The following is a 17,677-nucleotide window of genomic DNA, read 5'->3' on the forward strand; positions in this document are numbered from 1 at the left end:
ATAAAATTGCTTATTTAGTAGTTGCCAGTTGTTCATCAGAAACAGACTTTGGGTTAAATACTTCTTTTTCGTAAAAAAGCAAAATGAGTCTTTTTCATACAATTAGTTGAAGCCGTTGCTTATAGAGCTAGTTAAAGCTGATTTAGGGATAAATGCTTTAGCCATCTTGATGGGATCTGATGAAAATTTCCATGTGGTTAGAGTTTTTAATTAAATCATTTTATTTAAGATTGTAATAGCCCTTTTAAATTATTTTCCTTGAGACTTGCTTTGTGTTATTTGAAGTTAATAACTCCTCTTGAAGCAAAGCAGAATGCGCAATATTTCTTCTGATGATTTCTTTCTGCAGTTGAGAACAAAGCAAACCACATTATTGCTGGAAAGGAAGTGAAGCTGATGCTTAATACAAATGGAGATAACAGAAATCACTTGAAGCCCGGGGATATTCCGAGTATCAACATTAAAGTGGTTGCCTGGGCAATACTACCCTATTGCTTGGGTAATTTTTTTCTCTTAAATTCCAGGGGCAGATCTACCTTAATTAAATCAAGCCTATGGAGAACGAAATGGCAACCCGCTCCAGTATTCTTGCCTGGAGAATCCCATGGACAGAGAGGCTTGGTGGGCTACAGTCCACGGGTCGCAAAGAGTCGGACACGACTGAGTGACTTCACTTTCACTTTACTATGGAAGGTTTGATTCTCAGTATTTCAGGAAGTAGAAATGGTCCTGTGTATGGACTTAGAATAAAGAAGAGAGAAGTAAGTTGGCAATTTATTGCCCTACCAGTCACAAAGTATATTTGTCCCTGAAAACGTTTTTGTAACTATAGACATTCCTGGATAGTTACTAAGGACAAAATTTCTGTTCTTGTGCAAAGATGAACTCCTGTAGTTTAATTTATTAATTATTCTTCACTCAGGTTCCTTACTGTTCTGTTGCTCACACCTGTGGAAGAGACAGCGCTTTTTTTGTCATTGTTGTGACAGTGGAGTGTAGCTTTTGATTTTATTAAAGCAGATAACATAATTTATTCATTAAATTGAGGTAAAATTGGTATATAATGTGAGTTTCAGCTGTAGAACATTATCATCCTGTGTTTGTATATACTTCAAAGTGATCCCCACCATTAGTTGCCATCCATCACCATGAAGTTCACCCCTACACCCCTGTCCCTGTCCCTGTGCTTCCTGCTGCTGCTAAGTCACTTCAGTCGTGTCCGACTCTGTGTGACCCCATAGACGGCAGCCCACCAGGCTCCGCCGTCCCTGGGATGCTCCAGGCAAGAACACTGGAGTGGCTTGCCATTGCTTTCTCCCCCTGTGCTCCCTACCCTCCTGCTTTTGTATCTGTGATTTTTGTTGTTGTTTTATATTGTTTATTCATTTGTTTTGCTGTTTAGATTTTATATGAGTGAAGTCATAGTGTTTATCTTTTTCTACCTTATTTCACTTAGGATGATACCCTCAAAGCCCACCCATTTTGTTGCAAATGGCAAGATTTTCTTTTTCTTTATAGCTATGTTGTATTCCATCACCTTCCCAGGTGGTGATAGTGGTACAGAACCTGCCTGGAAATGGAGGAGATGCAAGAGATGCAGGTTGGATCTTTGGATTGGGAAGATCCCTCTGGTGTAGGAAATGGCAGCCTGCTCCAATATTCTTGCCTAGGAAATCCCATGGACGGAGGAGCCTGGTAGGCTGCAGTCCATGGGGTCGCTAAGAGTCGGACACGACTGAGTGACTTCACTTTCACTTTTCACTTTTATGCATTGGAGAAGGAAATGGCAACCCACTCCAGTGTTCTTGCCTGGAGAATCCCAGGGACGGGGGAGCCTGGTGGGCTGCCGTCTATGAGTTCGCACAGAGTCGGACACGACTGAAGCGACTTAGCAGCAGCAGCAGCAGAGCAACTTAGCACACAGTCTTCCATGGTGTATCTGCTACATCTTCTTATCCATTTATCTATCAGTGAACACTTAGCTTGTTTCCATACTTTGGCTGTTGAAAATAATACTGCAGTGGCCATAGCAGTACATATATCCTTTTGATTAGTGTTCTCTTATTCTTTGGATAAATACCTGGAAGTAGAATAACTGGATCATATGGTAGTTCTGTTTTTAATTTTTAGAGCAATTTCTGTGCTAGTTTCTATAGTGGCTGCAGTTTCCAATTCCACACACAATGTAAGAGTTCCCTTTTCTCTACATCCTTGCTACCACTTGTAATTTGCTGTCTTTTGGACGACAGCATTCTGACAGGTGTGAGATGATACATCATTGTTGTTTTGATTTGCATTTCCCTGTTAGTGATGTTGAACATCTTTCCACCTTTTATCTGCCTCTTGACTATCTGTATGTCTTGGAAAAAAGTCTCTTTGGCCTCTGCCCATGTTTTAAATTGGGTTCTTTTGTTGTTGTTGAGTTACAGGAGTTCTTTATTTCTGATATTAATCTTTATTGAATACATCATTCACGAATATCTTCCCTCATTCAGCTGGTTACCTCTTTGTTTCATGGATGCGTCCTTCACTGTGCATAAGCTGTTTAATTTCATGTAGTCCCATCTGTTTATTTTTGCTTGTGTTTCTCTTGACTTTGGAGTCATATCCCCTCCCTTTAAAAAAAAAATTCTTTAAGACCAATGTGAAGGGGATTACCGCCTCCATTCGCTTGTAGGAATTGTATAGTTTCAGGTCTAACGTTCAAGTCTGCAATCCAGTTTGAGTTCACTGTTGTGTATGGTGTAATACAGTGGCCTGTTTTAATTCTTTTGCATATGGCTGTCCAGTTTTCCCAGCACCATTTTTTTGAAGAGATTGTTCTTTCCCCATTGTATATCCTTGACTCTTTTGTTGTAAGTTAATTGTCCATATCTGTGTGGGTTTTTTCTGGGCTCTCTAGGGTTTCATTGATCTGTGTGTCTGCCTTTATGCCAATATAGAGGGTTTTTTGTTTTTTTTGAGAATCATTTGGGGAGGCAGAGAGAAGCCAATTGGCCTCAAAGCCATATGCTTGTCCATGTTTAAATGATGATAAAATTGCTAAAAAAATTCACCCACCTTCAATATCTATAGTAGGGCAGTGTATACCTCTGCAAGCATTATATATAGGCAGTTATATATAATTTTTTTTCTTATTAAGATACTGAGAATATAGTTATGCACTATTTGGCTCTAAAAGAAAATATAGTGATAATAAGTATTCTTACCTTCTTTTCTTTTCCTCCATTGTGTTTGTAAATAGATGTTTCTGATTTGCCTCTAATTAATTATCTTTTTGCTAATTGGACATGTAAAAGCAATTAATTGCTTGATTAAACTAGTGCAAATCCTAATTCAGGTGAAAAGGTGCAAAGGGGAAAATTGTAGAAAGTAATAGTAAAATAAAACTGAAAATAAACCAAGTAGGCTTTTGGTCAGGTGTATGTGAATATTAGGCTACTGTTTGTTTTAAGCTTTCTCTCCATGAACAACCCTTTCCCACCACCGCCCCCCCCCCCCACCCTCGACACAGGTGCAAATGTACATTTTATGAATGATGTGTCTTTATTCACCCTGGGGGCCTAGGTGATGAGCCACTGTTTTCTGCTCTTGCCAGTATCCCAGCCAGGGCAGAGTCACCTTTTCAAAGCATACATTGAGGAAAATGTTATACAGTTAGATTATGGTAATGGTTGCACAGCTCTGTAAATATACTAAGGCCCATTATGTATCAAGAAAGCTGTTTTAAAGGAAAGCACGTATGAGACATTGATTGCTTGCTTGGAGTCCTTCATTGTTTTCCCAGACTGACTCAGAGCTAATCCTGCAGGGTCTTGCATGTGTTCCTCCTCCTTCCCCTCCCCCTCCCCCTCCTCCCCTCCCTCCTCCTCCTCCCCCTCCCTCTCCCTCCTCCTCCCCACACCGGCTCACCAAGCTTCAGCCAGGCTGGCCTCCTTACGCCACCATCTTTCCTGCCTCAGTATCCTCATCCATGCTCCCCCCGCCCCCCATCTTGACCTCTGTCCTCCCATATGGTGCATCAGTGCCTTCAGCTAAAGTGATATCTCCTTTATTGACTGATCTTTTTACTTTCCTTCCCTACTAGTATTTTTCCCTATTGCATCATGCTTGTTTCACTTATTTTTTGTATTTGTTTTACCATGTACACAAATGATAGTTTATTTATGGATCGATTGAACCTGCTAGTGGAAAGAAAGCTTCAAGATGGTGGGGGTAATGTTCAGTTCAGTTCAGTTCAGTTGCTCAGGCGTGTCCGACTCTTTGCTACCCCATGGACTGCAGCACGCCAGGCTTCCCTATATGGTGTGTGTTGTTGAGTTCCTTGGTGTTGTCGTATTCTGCCTTGGAAAGACCAGGGATACCTGCCTTACCATGTTTGCTAGAAATCTTCCTTTTGGCAAGAAAGGGTTAGGAGGTCGAGTGGGTATTTTGTTGCCTAGCAGTACAGAACTCTGGAGACATAGACAGCTGGGGGCCACGGGGTGGCTGGCCAGCCAGGATTTATGTAGTGCCTGTAACGTGGCCCCAGAGGCACCGGCTTCTGGGTTCACTAGGCTAGTCAGGTCTGACCACATTTGACTGACTGGTCTAGGGGAAAGCTGTGTTGTGTCTGGAATGCCTCTGTATGTGACCCTGGAGCCCAGGGCCTGAGGGCTTGTGCCTTCAGTGTGTTTCTACCATCTTCTGTGGTCAGGAATTATCTTAGTGGGTATTTCTGTCACTGTGGAGCTTACTCTCTCCAAATTCTGGAAATGTGCATTATGGCACATTTTGCCAGACTTGATATGATGTGCCATAGTTTTACAGTGGGCACCCAACAATACTTAAGTTGGGTTTTTTTCTTTGCCGGTTTCTTTTTGTTCTATGAAAAATGCCCATCTCATTGAATATTTTTCATTCACTATTTCATAGGGACTATATGTATATATATGCCTCAGCTATATAAAAGGCCCAAGTTCTAAAGTTTATTCTTTGTTTCTCGGGGATAAAAAGTTGTCAGGCAGTCCCAGCTATAAATTTTAAACAAAAGAAAATATGAATGAAGGAAATTTATTAATTAGTGTCTCAGTTTGTTTCCCTAACTGAAATTTAACTTTGTATTTCTTTCTGCTTCAGTGTAAGAGACTTTCTTTTTACAGACAAATTGCCAATGTTTGTATAATTATAATTGGATATTTTCCACATCATGTTAGGAAAATCACTCTACTTTTTTCTGGTGGAACTATCAGAACATGATTTTACCTCAGACAATTGGCAATAGTGGTGGGAGGAGTGGCTTTGACAAATTCTTTCTTTTGAAATTGTTAGGGTTTTAGTTTTCAGAGGCCCATGGAGAAACTTTATCACTTGTGATGCTTATTTAGTTTTGAGCAGGTGGAGTAACTATTAATCACAGATGTTGTTATGAATCCTAAAACTCAGTTTTGTGAAGAATTGCTGTAGCATAGGGTCAGTTATGCAGGCTTGAGAGGAATATCTGGTTCAAGGCTATCTGTTCACAACAAAAGTTACATGCCTTTTTTGAATAATTGTACCTAAGCCGCAGCCTTATTGGAAGAAGTATGTGAGTCACTATGTTGATGGTATTTTTAATAGTGCCTTTTTCATAGACAAAGACTGAGTTAGTAACTAACTTATTACTGAGTTAGGCCATGGGTGGAAAACCCAGATGCCTATAGAAAGTAGATAAGAAGTATACATCACCAGTGGGACTGGATGGGGTCATGATTCTTCTCTGAAGACCTACTCACTGCTTATATAGCATATTTTTTTCTGTTTGAGAACAAAGTTCAGATTTCTCATGAATAAATACAGATATTAGAGTTCTTTCTCACACTTTCATGTTGACAAGTAGTTAAACACATGTATACACATACAGTGGGTGAAACAAAACATCTGCGTCCATGCCTGCATTCACCATGGTGGCCACCCGTTGGGATGGCTAAGCTGAATCTGCCAGTTCTGTTGATCACTAAGGATTCAAACAGGTGGCACAGTTGTAAAACGAGAAGTACAGATTTGTGGCAGTTGACATTATTACAATATTATCTATGTATGATCTTCCCAAGAATTTTGAAGAATCTAGAGACTTGATTCTTTGAGAACCAAGCAGTAGTAAAATGGATTGAGAGGGTTGCTTGTTTCTGTATGATGTCTGAAGTCAGGAGGCCAGTTCTTTTTTAGGAGGGTGCCTCTGAGCAAGAGTGAACAGAGATATTTTTCAGATTTTCATCACACATGTGATGAGCCCCCATTTAAATCAGTTATTTAAGTGTACCTTTTCTCAGATCTACTGTGAAGTGTGTTTTTTTATTTCTGAACTTTTAAAAACTGACATAGTTGAGAGCAGATGAATCACTCTAGTTTTTTGGGTCTCTTTTAGCTCTGTCAGATTTAAAAAGAAAAAAATTCTTCCCTTTTTTAATCAGTGTTATTTTAGTGTAAAATATGGAAGAGAAGTTCATTATTTTGCCTCTCTACCTGTCTGAAGCCATTTTTACAAGCCTGTAAAAATGTTTTCTATTTCCCAGCCCTAGGATACTATATTGCTGTGTGATTTCTTCTTTCTTTGAACTGCCTTTGAGTTTTAGTAATCTGTTTTACTTAAAAGTTCCATGGCTCTTTATTAGGTATCTTTATCACTTTAGATGATGAAAAATACTTTTTTTGTTATAGTTGGGACAGTAAGTACATTTGTATGTGATAAAATAGGTAATCTACTGTAATAGAATCTATTGTATTTGAGGTTAGCTCAGTATCACAAACAACTGGAGGGAACATTTGTAATGCAGTAGTTACAAAGGAATGCACTTTTTGATTCTACTTTTTGGGAAGCTCACTAAGTACTTTTCCTGCAATTAATTGAAATACAGTCACAAAAGGAGATGAGAGCCTGATGGAATATTTAATTACTTTAACTATAATTTGATACTTTTGCCCATTGTAGTCACAAAAAAGATAAAGATTTATTCATTTTAGACTATTGTGTGGGACTTAATGTTCTTAAATGCACTCTAAAATTTAGAGAAAATTATACTTGATAGAGATTTCATCATCCTTGAGGGATCTTTAATTTGTTTGTTGTATGAGCAGTTATAATAGATATAAACAGGCTGCTTAACTGCTTGTCTGCCATTCTGGAAATAGACATTCTGCATTTGAAAATGTGAGTGCTTATTACTAGTATTGTAGTGGGCTGCTTTTTGGCAGTAACTCTGACAGAGAACTAGGACTCTTAATATGAGAGCCATCCATCCATCGTCCTAAGTAATTCTCATCCTGGCACTGGGGAACCAGAATTTCTGTGACGTTTTCATTTTTGGATGGAAGCTAACCAATTCTCCCAGGCTTCTAAGTCCCTTTGGAATTACCTAGAACTGGACATATAGTTAAGTGGAAATACCCTCAAGTGTCACTACACATTTTGTTTTGGATACAAGATATGTGACTGTGTTGTAGATGGAGTTTGGAGCTGTTCTCCTCATAAACAGACTCTGGTTTCCCCTTTACATAACTACCATCACACCCCCATTCCCCTATATCATAACATTGCTGTGCTAAAGTGGACATTGTTATTCATTTTGGTAAGATAAAACAGTAACGTGGAGGAAGAGTGTGGTCATTTTGAAAGACTTGGTGGCCACTGTTTTCCTTTCTTTGGAGGCACCTCTGACTTTCTTTCATTTTCACGTATATAAATGCATGTGTAAATGGAATCCTTTTGTCAAAAACAGACATTAATTAACAGACTCTGTAATTTCTGTTTACACATTTGTAATTTTGAAAGAGAACATTATTTATCCATCCGTAACTATTTATTCTTATGTAGCTTCAGTGATCTTTCTCTCACAGGGAAACCTATGGAAAGACATCTATGTCAGGAACGTTATTTAATATGGTGTTAAATGAGCTGGTCTCTTTGTGTGAGAAATATTCAGCCAGCAAGTAAACATGGCTTGAAACTTTCTGTCCCCTCTCAAGTCAACAGTTCTGTAAAATACTGAGAGTAAAGAATCACACCAAAGCCTTCTGAAGATATTGTTAAGGCAGATGGGATACACAGCTGCCTTTATATTCCCAGAATAAAAACATTTATTGTTACAAACTCTGTCCGGTGGCTCTGGGAAATTAAATCATGCACATAGGAAATCATTTTGGTGATATCTTCTGTGGTAGGTAAGCTCTTAGGATATTTTTGTAGGAAAGGATTGGGCCCTTGGGTCTGGAAACGTTTTTATCTTTTTCGCTTTAGGCTGGAAATGAGGTAGGCTCTGTAAACTTGTGAGAGGTGATAGTTTATGAAGACTCCCTGATGAAAAGACCTGTCACTCAGTCAGGTTTCTGCGTAACAACCAACTGAAGATTCCCCCTGCTGAGTGAGACCTGGGAATCATTGGCTAGTTAACGCTATTGGTTTTGAAATCTCTACTTTTATCCTGTCAGCATTGAGAGACACATTCTCCTGGATGATGGGAGTAGCTGGATTTTCCTTTTGTAAAATCGTCTTGTCATATTATTATACTATCCAGACTCTTGAAAGCTACCCGAGTTTAATACTCCTCATGTCCAGGTTTGTTATCTGTGTGTGTGTGTGTTGGTTCAAGTGTCATCAGACACCACCTCTTTGAAGCGGAGTGCATTGCAGTATATAGTGTTGGGCATTCTTTCTTTCTTCTCCACCTGTTATATCACTGTGAACCCAACCACTGCAAGCTCTTCTGAGCTTCTTGCTCTCAAATGACTTCACCTCCATAAACCATAGTGGGCTTGGTGCTGCAGAACTCGGAAGAATATGGAATATATGTTTGCATAATACCAACTCCTCCTTCTTAATAGTCACCTGATAACCATAGGCAGATTTACACTCCTGTCTGTTCTAAGAAGTAAAACTGGATATTTTCATAAGCATGCACCATTTTTAATTGTGTAATTAAGTTGCTGACATAAGCAAGTAAGCAATTTCACATTAAGGTAAGGATCCGTAAAGGCATGCATTTACATAATTTAATTTTCTTCACAGAAGATATTGAAAATCAATAGCATGATTCATAACCTCACCATATCATTGCCATGCTGCCGTTGGTTGGCTGTTGGAGTTCAGAAGAGTGCAGAGAGTATTAAAATTGATTGAATTTGGTATGCTGAGTCTGTATCTTTACTTGGGAACCACAGATTGTTTCTTTTTGTAAATCTTTGCTCCTTGCCAGTGAGACGTTAGGTTGCTTAATATACTCTGTATACAGTTTTTGACTGCTGTTCAAATAATTTTTAAAAGTTGCTTTTAGGGAGCACTTTGTCATAGGATCAAAATACATTTGAAGAAGGGACTTGAAATTGTGTTTTCAGTTATGCGATACAAGTAATACATGATTATGTTATCATGAGGGGGAAAAAATCACACACTACTGACATAGATAGAATAAAAGGAAATACTAAATATAGTTACCTTTAATGAATAGTTGCTGTGTTAAAAGAAATCTGGTGCTGGGGTGGTAAAGATCTTTGCCACCTGGTTCATTTCTGAGATGCTTCCTAAAAATTGCCTGTTAGATCCTCCAGCTAGTTCCTTCTAGCTTCATGTTTTAGATGTTTGCTCTTTCTGATAGGTGAGCAGTGATTAAAAAGTGAAACACTAGGGAGGAAGACAGTGTTTTTGCTTATGGCTCATGAAAGCACACATTAACACACACACACACACACTCTAGACTCGAACATAGACACCATCGGTTTTTCTGGTGTTTGTGTGTTCATTCAATCACTCCAGTCACTCATTACTGAGGGCATCCCATGTATCAAGCTCTGTCGTGTGAGGTAGGTTGAGAGCTTCTTGTCTCAGGGACCTTGGTGCTCTTCATAGGTTGTACAGCATGTCCATCCAAAGCAAGTCTTCCTGCTCATTCTCACCTTGCTGGGTTCAGCCTATGTCATTCGTCAGTACTTTGGGGTATGTGATGACCAAGTTAACCCACCTTCCGTGGGATAGCCTCGCCCTCTGTCACTTCTGGTCTGTTTGTCTTTATAAGCAAAGCCATGCCCCTTACTTTTGGCCCAAGCGAAACCCCCTTTAGACAGGCAGTCCCACTGCCCAGAGCAGATGCCTTGCACTACCTTGGGATGTGTTTGGATGGCTAAGAAAATAACTGCACTTCGGGGAATGGGTTCTGTTACTTCACACAGTCAGGGGAGCATCTTCTGATGTGTACCTCCCTTGTGTCTTGAGTTGGACATATCTTTGTAGACGTGCTTTATCACTAATAGTTTAGTGGGCTTGGAGAGCTGCCGGGTGTGAGACCCTAAAACCTATGGCTTGTATGCAGTCAGTTAAAGAGTGTCGGGATTACCGTCTCCTTCTAAGTACTTGGCTAAAGTACTTACCTGATGAAGCTTTGAACTCTAGCGCCACACTGCCGGCAGGATGGGTAATGCAACTGCTGGTGGGCTTTGTTCTCCTTTGCTGCTCCCTAATATTCTCAAAGGTTCTGAGAAATAAAGGGGCTTCCCAGGTGGCACTAGTGGTTAAGAAACTGCCTGCCAATGCAGGAAACACAGGAGATATGGGTTGATCCCTGAGTCAGGAAGATCCCTTGGAGGAGGAAATGGCAACCTACTCCAATATTCTTAGGGTTTCCCTGATATCTCAGTTGGTAAATAATCCATCTGCAATGCAGGAGACCCTGATTCGATTCCTGGGTCAGGAAGATCCACTGGAGAAGGGAAAGCCTACCCACTCTGGTATTCTTGGGCTTCCCTTGTGGCTCAGCTGGTAAAGAATGCTCCTGCAATGTGTGAGACCTGGGTTCAATCCCTGGGCTGGGAAGATCCCCTGGAGAAGGGAAAAGCTACCCACTCCAGTATTCTGGCCTGGAGTCACAAAGAGTCAGACACGACTGAGCAACTTCTACTTTTCACTTTCTAAATCCTGTCATGGACAGAGGAGCGTGGTGGGCTACAGTCCATAGGATCACATAGAGTCAGACAGAACTGAATTGACTTAGCATGCACACATGCTTCATGTATGACTGACTGAGAAATGAAACACTTTCTAGCAAAAACAAAACAACAACTGGGGATACTAGGTATGGAGACTGTGATTCTAGTGGGTCTGGTATAAAGTGTATAATATCCTTAAGGATAACCTCATTCCTTCTTTACTTTTATACCTGGTTCATTTGTTTGTGAGCATAATCTGGCTGGAACTCTGGTTCGGTTCAGGTTTGTCTTAACTGCTCAGGGTGATGCCACACTGGTGTGATTCTTACAGTAGGCTATTCATTTCTTTGGCCAGGTCTTTACTAAAATTAAGATAGGCCTATTTAACCTGGCAAATTACAGGCTGTGAGCGTGAGTGGACAGTGTCACAATGAACAGGGCCTAACGTCCAGCTCTGCAGGGAGGTTTGTCATTCTTACCGCTGGTTGAAAAATAGAATAGCCTGGAAAATGTTTAGCAACAACAACAACAAATACTGCTATTTTGCTTCCACACCTTAGACTAAAGATGAATCTCTGGAGGCAGGGTCCAGTGCATAGGGTCTTCTATTTTTTGTTCTGTTTTTAAAGCGGCTTGGGTTGAGAGAACTCTAGTCCAACAATAGCATTTTCTGCATGGAAAAATTGATTATTGGGTATTGTATCCTGTTTAAAGGACATCACCAAGGTCATGTTAGTGACATTGGGGGAAAAGTAAGCATTGGTGGGTAGTTGGTCATGTAACTATAAGCCTTCCAGGGGTTGATTTCAAATTGGCTTTGTCCTGATCTTCAATTTTTTCAACCGAATTGATCCATAGATTTTGCATTTTCTGGCTTGGTTTCCTTTTGAGCACCTTTGCTGATCCTGTGCTCGACCCTCAACCACCCCCATGAGGCTTCAACTTTTGTCATAATACCTTCAGCAAGAGAAAGAAGACTCTCTCTGACTGGCTGGTGTCCCCATTCCCAAACATATATATCACTAAGCTAAACCTACCAGCCTCACAAGATTGGTATAAAGGATGATACCAGGTACTATGAGCAAAGCACATTTTTCAGCTCTGGGCATGTGGTGCTTTTTAAATACCTGATAACATAGTCGAGATTTGTTGCAGTGTCTCTGTTTTTGGTAATCTCCATACCTTACTCCACCGGCTAGGTCACAAGTCATGGATGGGACAGCCAGTCCTGTTGCCCTGGCAGCTCCGAAGGTGGGCTTTGTTTGACTTACTCTCCTGAATCACTGCAAACCATGCCCCTGGCCCCAGTGGTATGTATAGGAACGGGGGCACGGTTTTTACTCATTGTCCTCATGCAAAGAGGAAGGATTATTTGGGAGTAATTATTTAGAGTGAATTAGCTCTAAGAACGGAGAAGGCAATGGCGCCCCACTCCAGTACTCTTGCCTGGAAAATCCCATGGACGGAGGAGCCTGGAAGGCTGCAGTCCATGGGGTCGCTGAGGGTCGGACACGACTGAGCGACTTCACTTTCACTTTTCACTTTCTTGCATTGGAGAAGGAATCGCAACCCACTCCAGTGTTCTTGCCTGGAGAATCCCAGGGATGGGGAAGCCTGGTGGGCTGCTGTCTCTGGGGTCGCACAGAGTCGGACATGAGTGAAGTGACAGCAGCAGCTCTAAGAAGTGTAGTAAACAGATACATAAAATGTCTCCCATATACACAGACATAAGCTGAACAATTTAGGAAACTTCTTAATGGGTGTTTGGCTATGTGGGTGAACCTCAGTTTCCCTATCTGTAAAATAGAGCTAAAAATAGCAACCTCATAGGGTCATTATGAAGATAACACAAGTTACTATGAATAGACCATGAAGTCAACCAACTAATTTGCTTTAGTGGAGGAAAGAAATAGATGAAGAGATGGGAAATTTTGTTTTTGATCCCTGGAAACTTAGAATGATCCACTTCCTGAGAATGGCTCACCTGCAAGAGTGTAGGATGGATTAGATCATCCGTACCTAAACCGTCACCATTCTTATAAAATGGTTAGTACCTTAGGTTTTGACTCTGTCATTCAGGACCAAACAGCGGGCATACATGACACCCGGTTTACTTTGCTGATGTGTGTTTGGATTTTATAAGATTCTCACTTCCCTCCAAAGGGCTTGTATTTGTGGAGTAGCTCTTGTTCAAGCTTTATTTCTTTTAAAGCCAGTCCTGGCAACTGACATGCAAGCATAAAGTATAATACTTACATATTTCCTGATTTTCCTTCATGACCATCACATTGTGGACAAAATTAATGCCATCATGGTGAAATTATTATTTTTATCACTACTCTGGCTAATTTGTAATAGAGACTGTATTGTGCTTTCCTGGTGCCTTCAGAGTCTTAAACTGAATATATAGTTCCTCTAACCATTTTCCTTGCTTTTCAAAGGCACACTTGATTTTGTTTGGGTACATTTAAATATTAACACAGACAGCTGGGATGTATTGTTTGAAGTGTAGTTCCAATTCATTTTGGATTCTGGGCACCTGTGATACTTGTCTTCTCACACATCAGTGCAGCCAGGTGTGGGCTCACCACAGAAGCAATTTGCATCCATGAAGTGGTTGGGAGGGGAGGGCTTTGAACACTATAGCAGGCAGATGGAAGCTCTTGATAATGGGGTAGAAAATTGGATTCATTTTGAGTTTTCAAAGGAACGCATCATTAAACGGTGCTGCTTTTCTGAGCATTGCTGGCCTTGGAGGGTTTCAAGTTTCATATCTTCAGATATAATAGGTGACTCTCTGGGATCCAGAGTTTGTGGAGGACTGGTTCTTAACCATGGGGTGGCTCCCAGGCCTGAGACTGTGCTGTGTTTGGATGGTAGAGGCCCGAGCTTTGTGGCATGCATGCTTATGTTGGATTCCTTGATCTGCTGCATACTCAGTGTCCCTGAGCGTTCATTCCTCCATCTACAAAAGAGATGGAATGACTCCTTGCTCAATGAATATTAAATAAGGCTGGAAGCATATTGCACCTAGGATATAGGCTTATACACACAGTTGGAGCCAAAACTGCGAGTTCCAGGTCTACTAGCTGTTAAAGTTACTCAACTACTCTAAGCTTTATTTTGCTTATCAATAGAATGGGCCCGTTACTGAAACACTGCATCTGTTGCATGGTGGTGTGTTGCAAATTATATAAGATAATGCATGTAAAGGGTTTAGTGCACCTCAGGTTCATGGTACGGAGAAAAGTTTCACTGTAGTTTGGGGTCAGACGGTGAAGAATCTGCCTGCCGGTGCAGGAGACCAGGATTCAAACCCTGGGTCAAGAAGATCTTGGAGAAGTGAATGGCAACCCACTCCAGTATTCTTACCCGGAAATGCCCCCGAACAGAGGAGCCTGGCAGGCTACAATCTATGGGGTCGCGAAGAGTTGGACATGCCTGAGTGACCTAACGCATAGTAGTATTAATGATGGTCCTTGTAATCTCTTGAGGTTCTCCTGTAGTTGTTCTTCTATGAAGTCAGGAAGTTCTATTCAGCTACCACAAGGTCTGTGCTTCCAGGAGGTCACAGGGCTGTGTGCATTTGACACCACTCCCGTGTGCGGCAGGGTGACGGTTTTGACTCACTGTGTCTCTCCTGTCTTGCAGCGTTGACGGAGGGCTATGTGGGGACCCTGCACGAGAACAGACAGGGCAGCTCGGTGCAGGCGCAGATCCGCAGGCGCAAGGCTTCCGGCGACCCATACTGGGCCTACTCGGGTAAGTTGCCTTGTTCCCATTGCGATCATACAGGCCAGTTCACGTCCCATTACACTCAAAGGCACACTTTTAATCAGTTTCACGCCTGATTTCTGTTTGTTCAAACCTTTTGTAGTTCCCTGAAAGTTGAAATATTCAAGCCTGTTTTTCCTCAAGGTGATAAACCTTAATTTATCTCTCCCACCTGTTTCCTCAACCTGCCTTTTCCCCTCAATTTGCATTTATTTCTGAACTTTACTTGTTAATGAGTTATTGTACCAAACTTGTAATTTTCTGAAAGACGTAGCCTTTTTTTGTCTCTTCCCAGAGGCTGTGATTTCAGAGAGCAGAAAATATAAGCTTTGTCTCGAGCTGCTAAATATCTGCTAAATATTGCAAAGCATCACGTATCAAAACGACCTATTATGCTTTAATCTAAGAAATGCAACTTTATTTTCTAATCAGATCTTGCTAGTTTTATATATTTCAGCCCACTGCGATATTTCTGTAGCTTTTTTCAAGTTTTGTTTTCACTTTTCGCCTTCGAGTCAGTGAAGAGAGAGTACATATTGTTACAACTCTGAATACTACTTTGGAAATAATTTTCTTAGATTTTAAGGGGCAGAAAAAAAAATCTACAAGAATATACAAGCCTTTCTGGTTTATGCGTCTAACAACTATCAAAAAGAAGACAGGTTGATTGTTATTTCTAAAAGAGATTCTGATGCTCAAAAATATATGGGAAATGTATTTTTAGCTAATTAAGGAGGAATTCTTGAGCAAGATAGACCACTTTGGAAATCACTATAGCACTGAATAATTCAAATTTTTTTGTGAAAGTGCTTGGAGGCACAGAGTATTAGTCTCAATAATAAATGTACGCATTTTCTATGTTGTTGCTCATAGAACTGAAAGGTATTATTGTCATGATTATACCTTGGTCTTAAATCCTGAGTTTCCACCTGCAAATCCTGTTAAGTTTATGTCAGTATAAAATTTATAGGCCTGATCTTTAATTATACCTTATCTATTGGCTTTTTGCATCCTTTTGTCTATTGATAAATCTCCTGCCCCTCCAGGGAGAATAGCCTATCTGTTTTGTTTTGCAAGAACAGATAGTGATTCTGAAGTCTTCCATCACACCCCATTCCTTGTGATTAGAATTATCTAATTAGAACTTTTTTGTCACCATTTCTGATAAATGAAGGAAATTGGGAGATGAAGGCTGAAATTACATATATATATATATATATATATATAGCTTCCTGCCAAGAAGCCCAAAGAAAATTTATCATTTTGTTCTCTGTGTCTCTGATAGAAGTTACGAAGAGGCATAAAGTGGCCTAATGTTTATAGTTCATCAATTTTGAAAATAATGCTGTTGGGAAATTGGAAATTATATGACATCAGCATATACAGCTGCAGATGGCAGTGACTTTTCCCATTATTTAGTTAAGACTGGGCGTAATTAGTAGTGTGGACTTTGGGGTGGAGCAGTGGTTGATCCTCTTAACCCTGGGCTTGATGAATCTCCATTTTGTATTTCTGGAATGCATTGTGTCTGGATTTGAAAACTGCTTCTGTCTGTGGAAAAGCTCATAGTTTATCTTCAGTGGGTCGGCATGCTCTTCATACGAATCTGGTAGTCTTGGGCTTTGCAGGGCTGCAACCTCCGTTGCAGCTATTCAACTCTCGTCGTAGTGCAGAGGCAGCCGTAGGTAGCTGGACAGACCACCTGTGTCCTCGCAGAAATTTCTTTATGACAATGAAATCTGAAGTTATTATAATTTTCATGTGTCAGGAAATCTTACATTTTAGTTTTTTTTCCCTCAACCTTTTAAAAATAGAGAAACCATTCTTACTTTGCAGGCTGTACTAAAATTGGTGGCTGGTTGGATAAGGTCCACAAGCTATAGTTTGTCAACCCTGGTTTTAGTTGCGCTTTATTCTGGAGCCAGGATAAGGCAGTTATTTGAAGAATCCCTTAGAAGAGTATAGACTGGCTTAGAAGAACCACTGAAGTAACTTGCTAGGCATAATGGGAAAAACAAAAGTACAAGGAGAAGAAAAGCACAAGAGAGTTACCAGTTGAGGTTGATAGTCATCTTCTGGAACATTCCATGGTATCAATGGTTATTTTCAGCAAAGTGGTGAAATACTGGTTTTCACGTCAAGAACTCTTAGGGTGTTCTTCGGCGCTTGAACTGCCGAATGAAAGGTCATTATTTGCAAAGGGAAATGGTTTTGAATTGAGCAATAGTGAAGTAGTCCACTTCATGAGAGAGGGGTTTAATGGCCCAGATGTTAACCTCATGACTCTAATTCACAAATTTGTATTAGTTCTTCCTAAGATAAGGCATTGTTATACTTTGGGCGGGGGGCGGTGTTGTGTGTGACAATGTGAATTTTCAAGTCACGTATGTAGACTGTGGTTCAGATTAATATCTACCATTAATACCTCTTAATATCTTCATGATGTTGGGAAGGCATTTAACTGCTTGGAGCCTCAGTCTTCCCATCTTTGAAAAAGGAATAATTAATAGCACTTCCCTCATAAAGCTATTAATGGGAATGAAATGAGATGTGTGTGAAAAATTTAACAAATTGTGGGCATAAAGTGCCTAATGTTACTTTTTGCTGCTTTTCACACTATTAGTCCTTTTGCTACTGGTGATACTGTTGTTATTGGAATTCTCTTTTGGGTGCTATGATTGTTACTGGGAGATCCCTAGGTAATACTTGGAGCTCAGCAAGCTAAATTATATCAGCCGTAATTCATAAGAGTCGCCCATTTGAGATTTGGGAATGAAGGTTCAGCGAACAAACTATCCTCCCGTTCAGGGCTTGGCAGACTACAAACATCCACCTGTATTTGTGTGTACTTTTATTGGGACACAACCATATCCATTTTGTTGGCTATTGTTGATGGCTGCTTTCCTGTTAAGACTGCAGAGTTGAGTAGTTACCACACAGAACTTTGACCAAGAAGCCTAGACTATTATCA

General features: G+C 40.5%; 1 protein-coding gene across 2 annotated transcripts in view; it reads left to right on the plus strand.

Moving 5' to 3' along the window:
* PTPRG (protein tyrosine phosphatase receptor type G) overlaps positions 1–17,677 on the plus strand; it is a 768,800-nt gene that overhangs the window by 187,325 nt on the left and 563,798 nt on the right. For both annotated transcript variants that reach the window (XM_052648333.1, XM_052648342.1), the window contains exon 2: positions 14,584–14,694. In XM_052648333.1, coding sequence (XP_052504293.1) covers positions 14,584–14,694 — 111 coding nt within the window. The remainder of the gene's footprint in view (positions 1–14,583; positions 14,695–17,677) is intronic.

Source organism: Budorcas taxicolor, chromosome 1 (genome assembly GCF_023091745.1).
Source record: "Budorcas taxicolor isolate Tak-1 chromosome 1, Takin1.1, whole genome shotgun sequence".
Lineage (NCBI taxonomy): Eukaryota > Metazoa > Chordata > Mammalia > Artiodactyla > Bovidae > Budorcas > Budorcas taxicolor.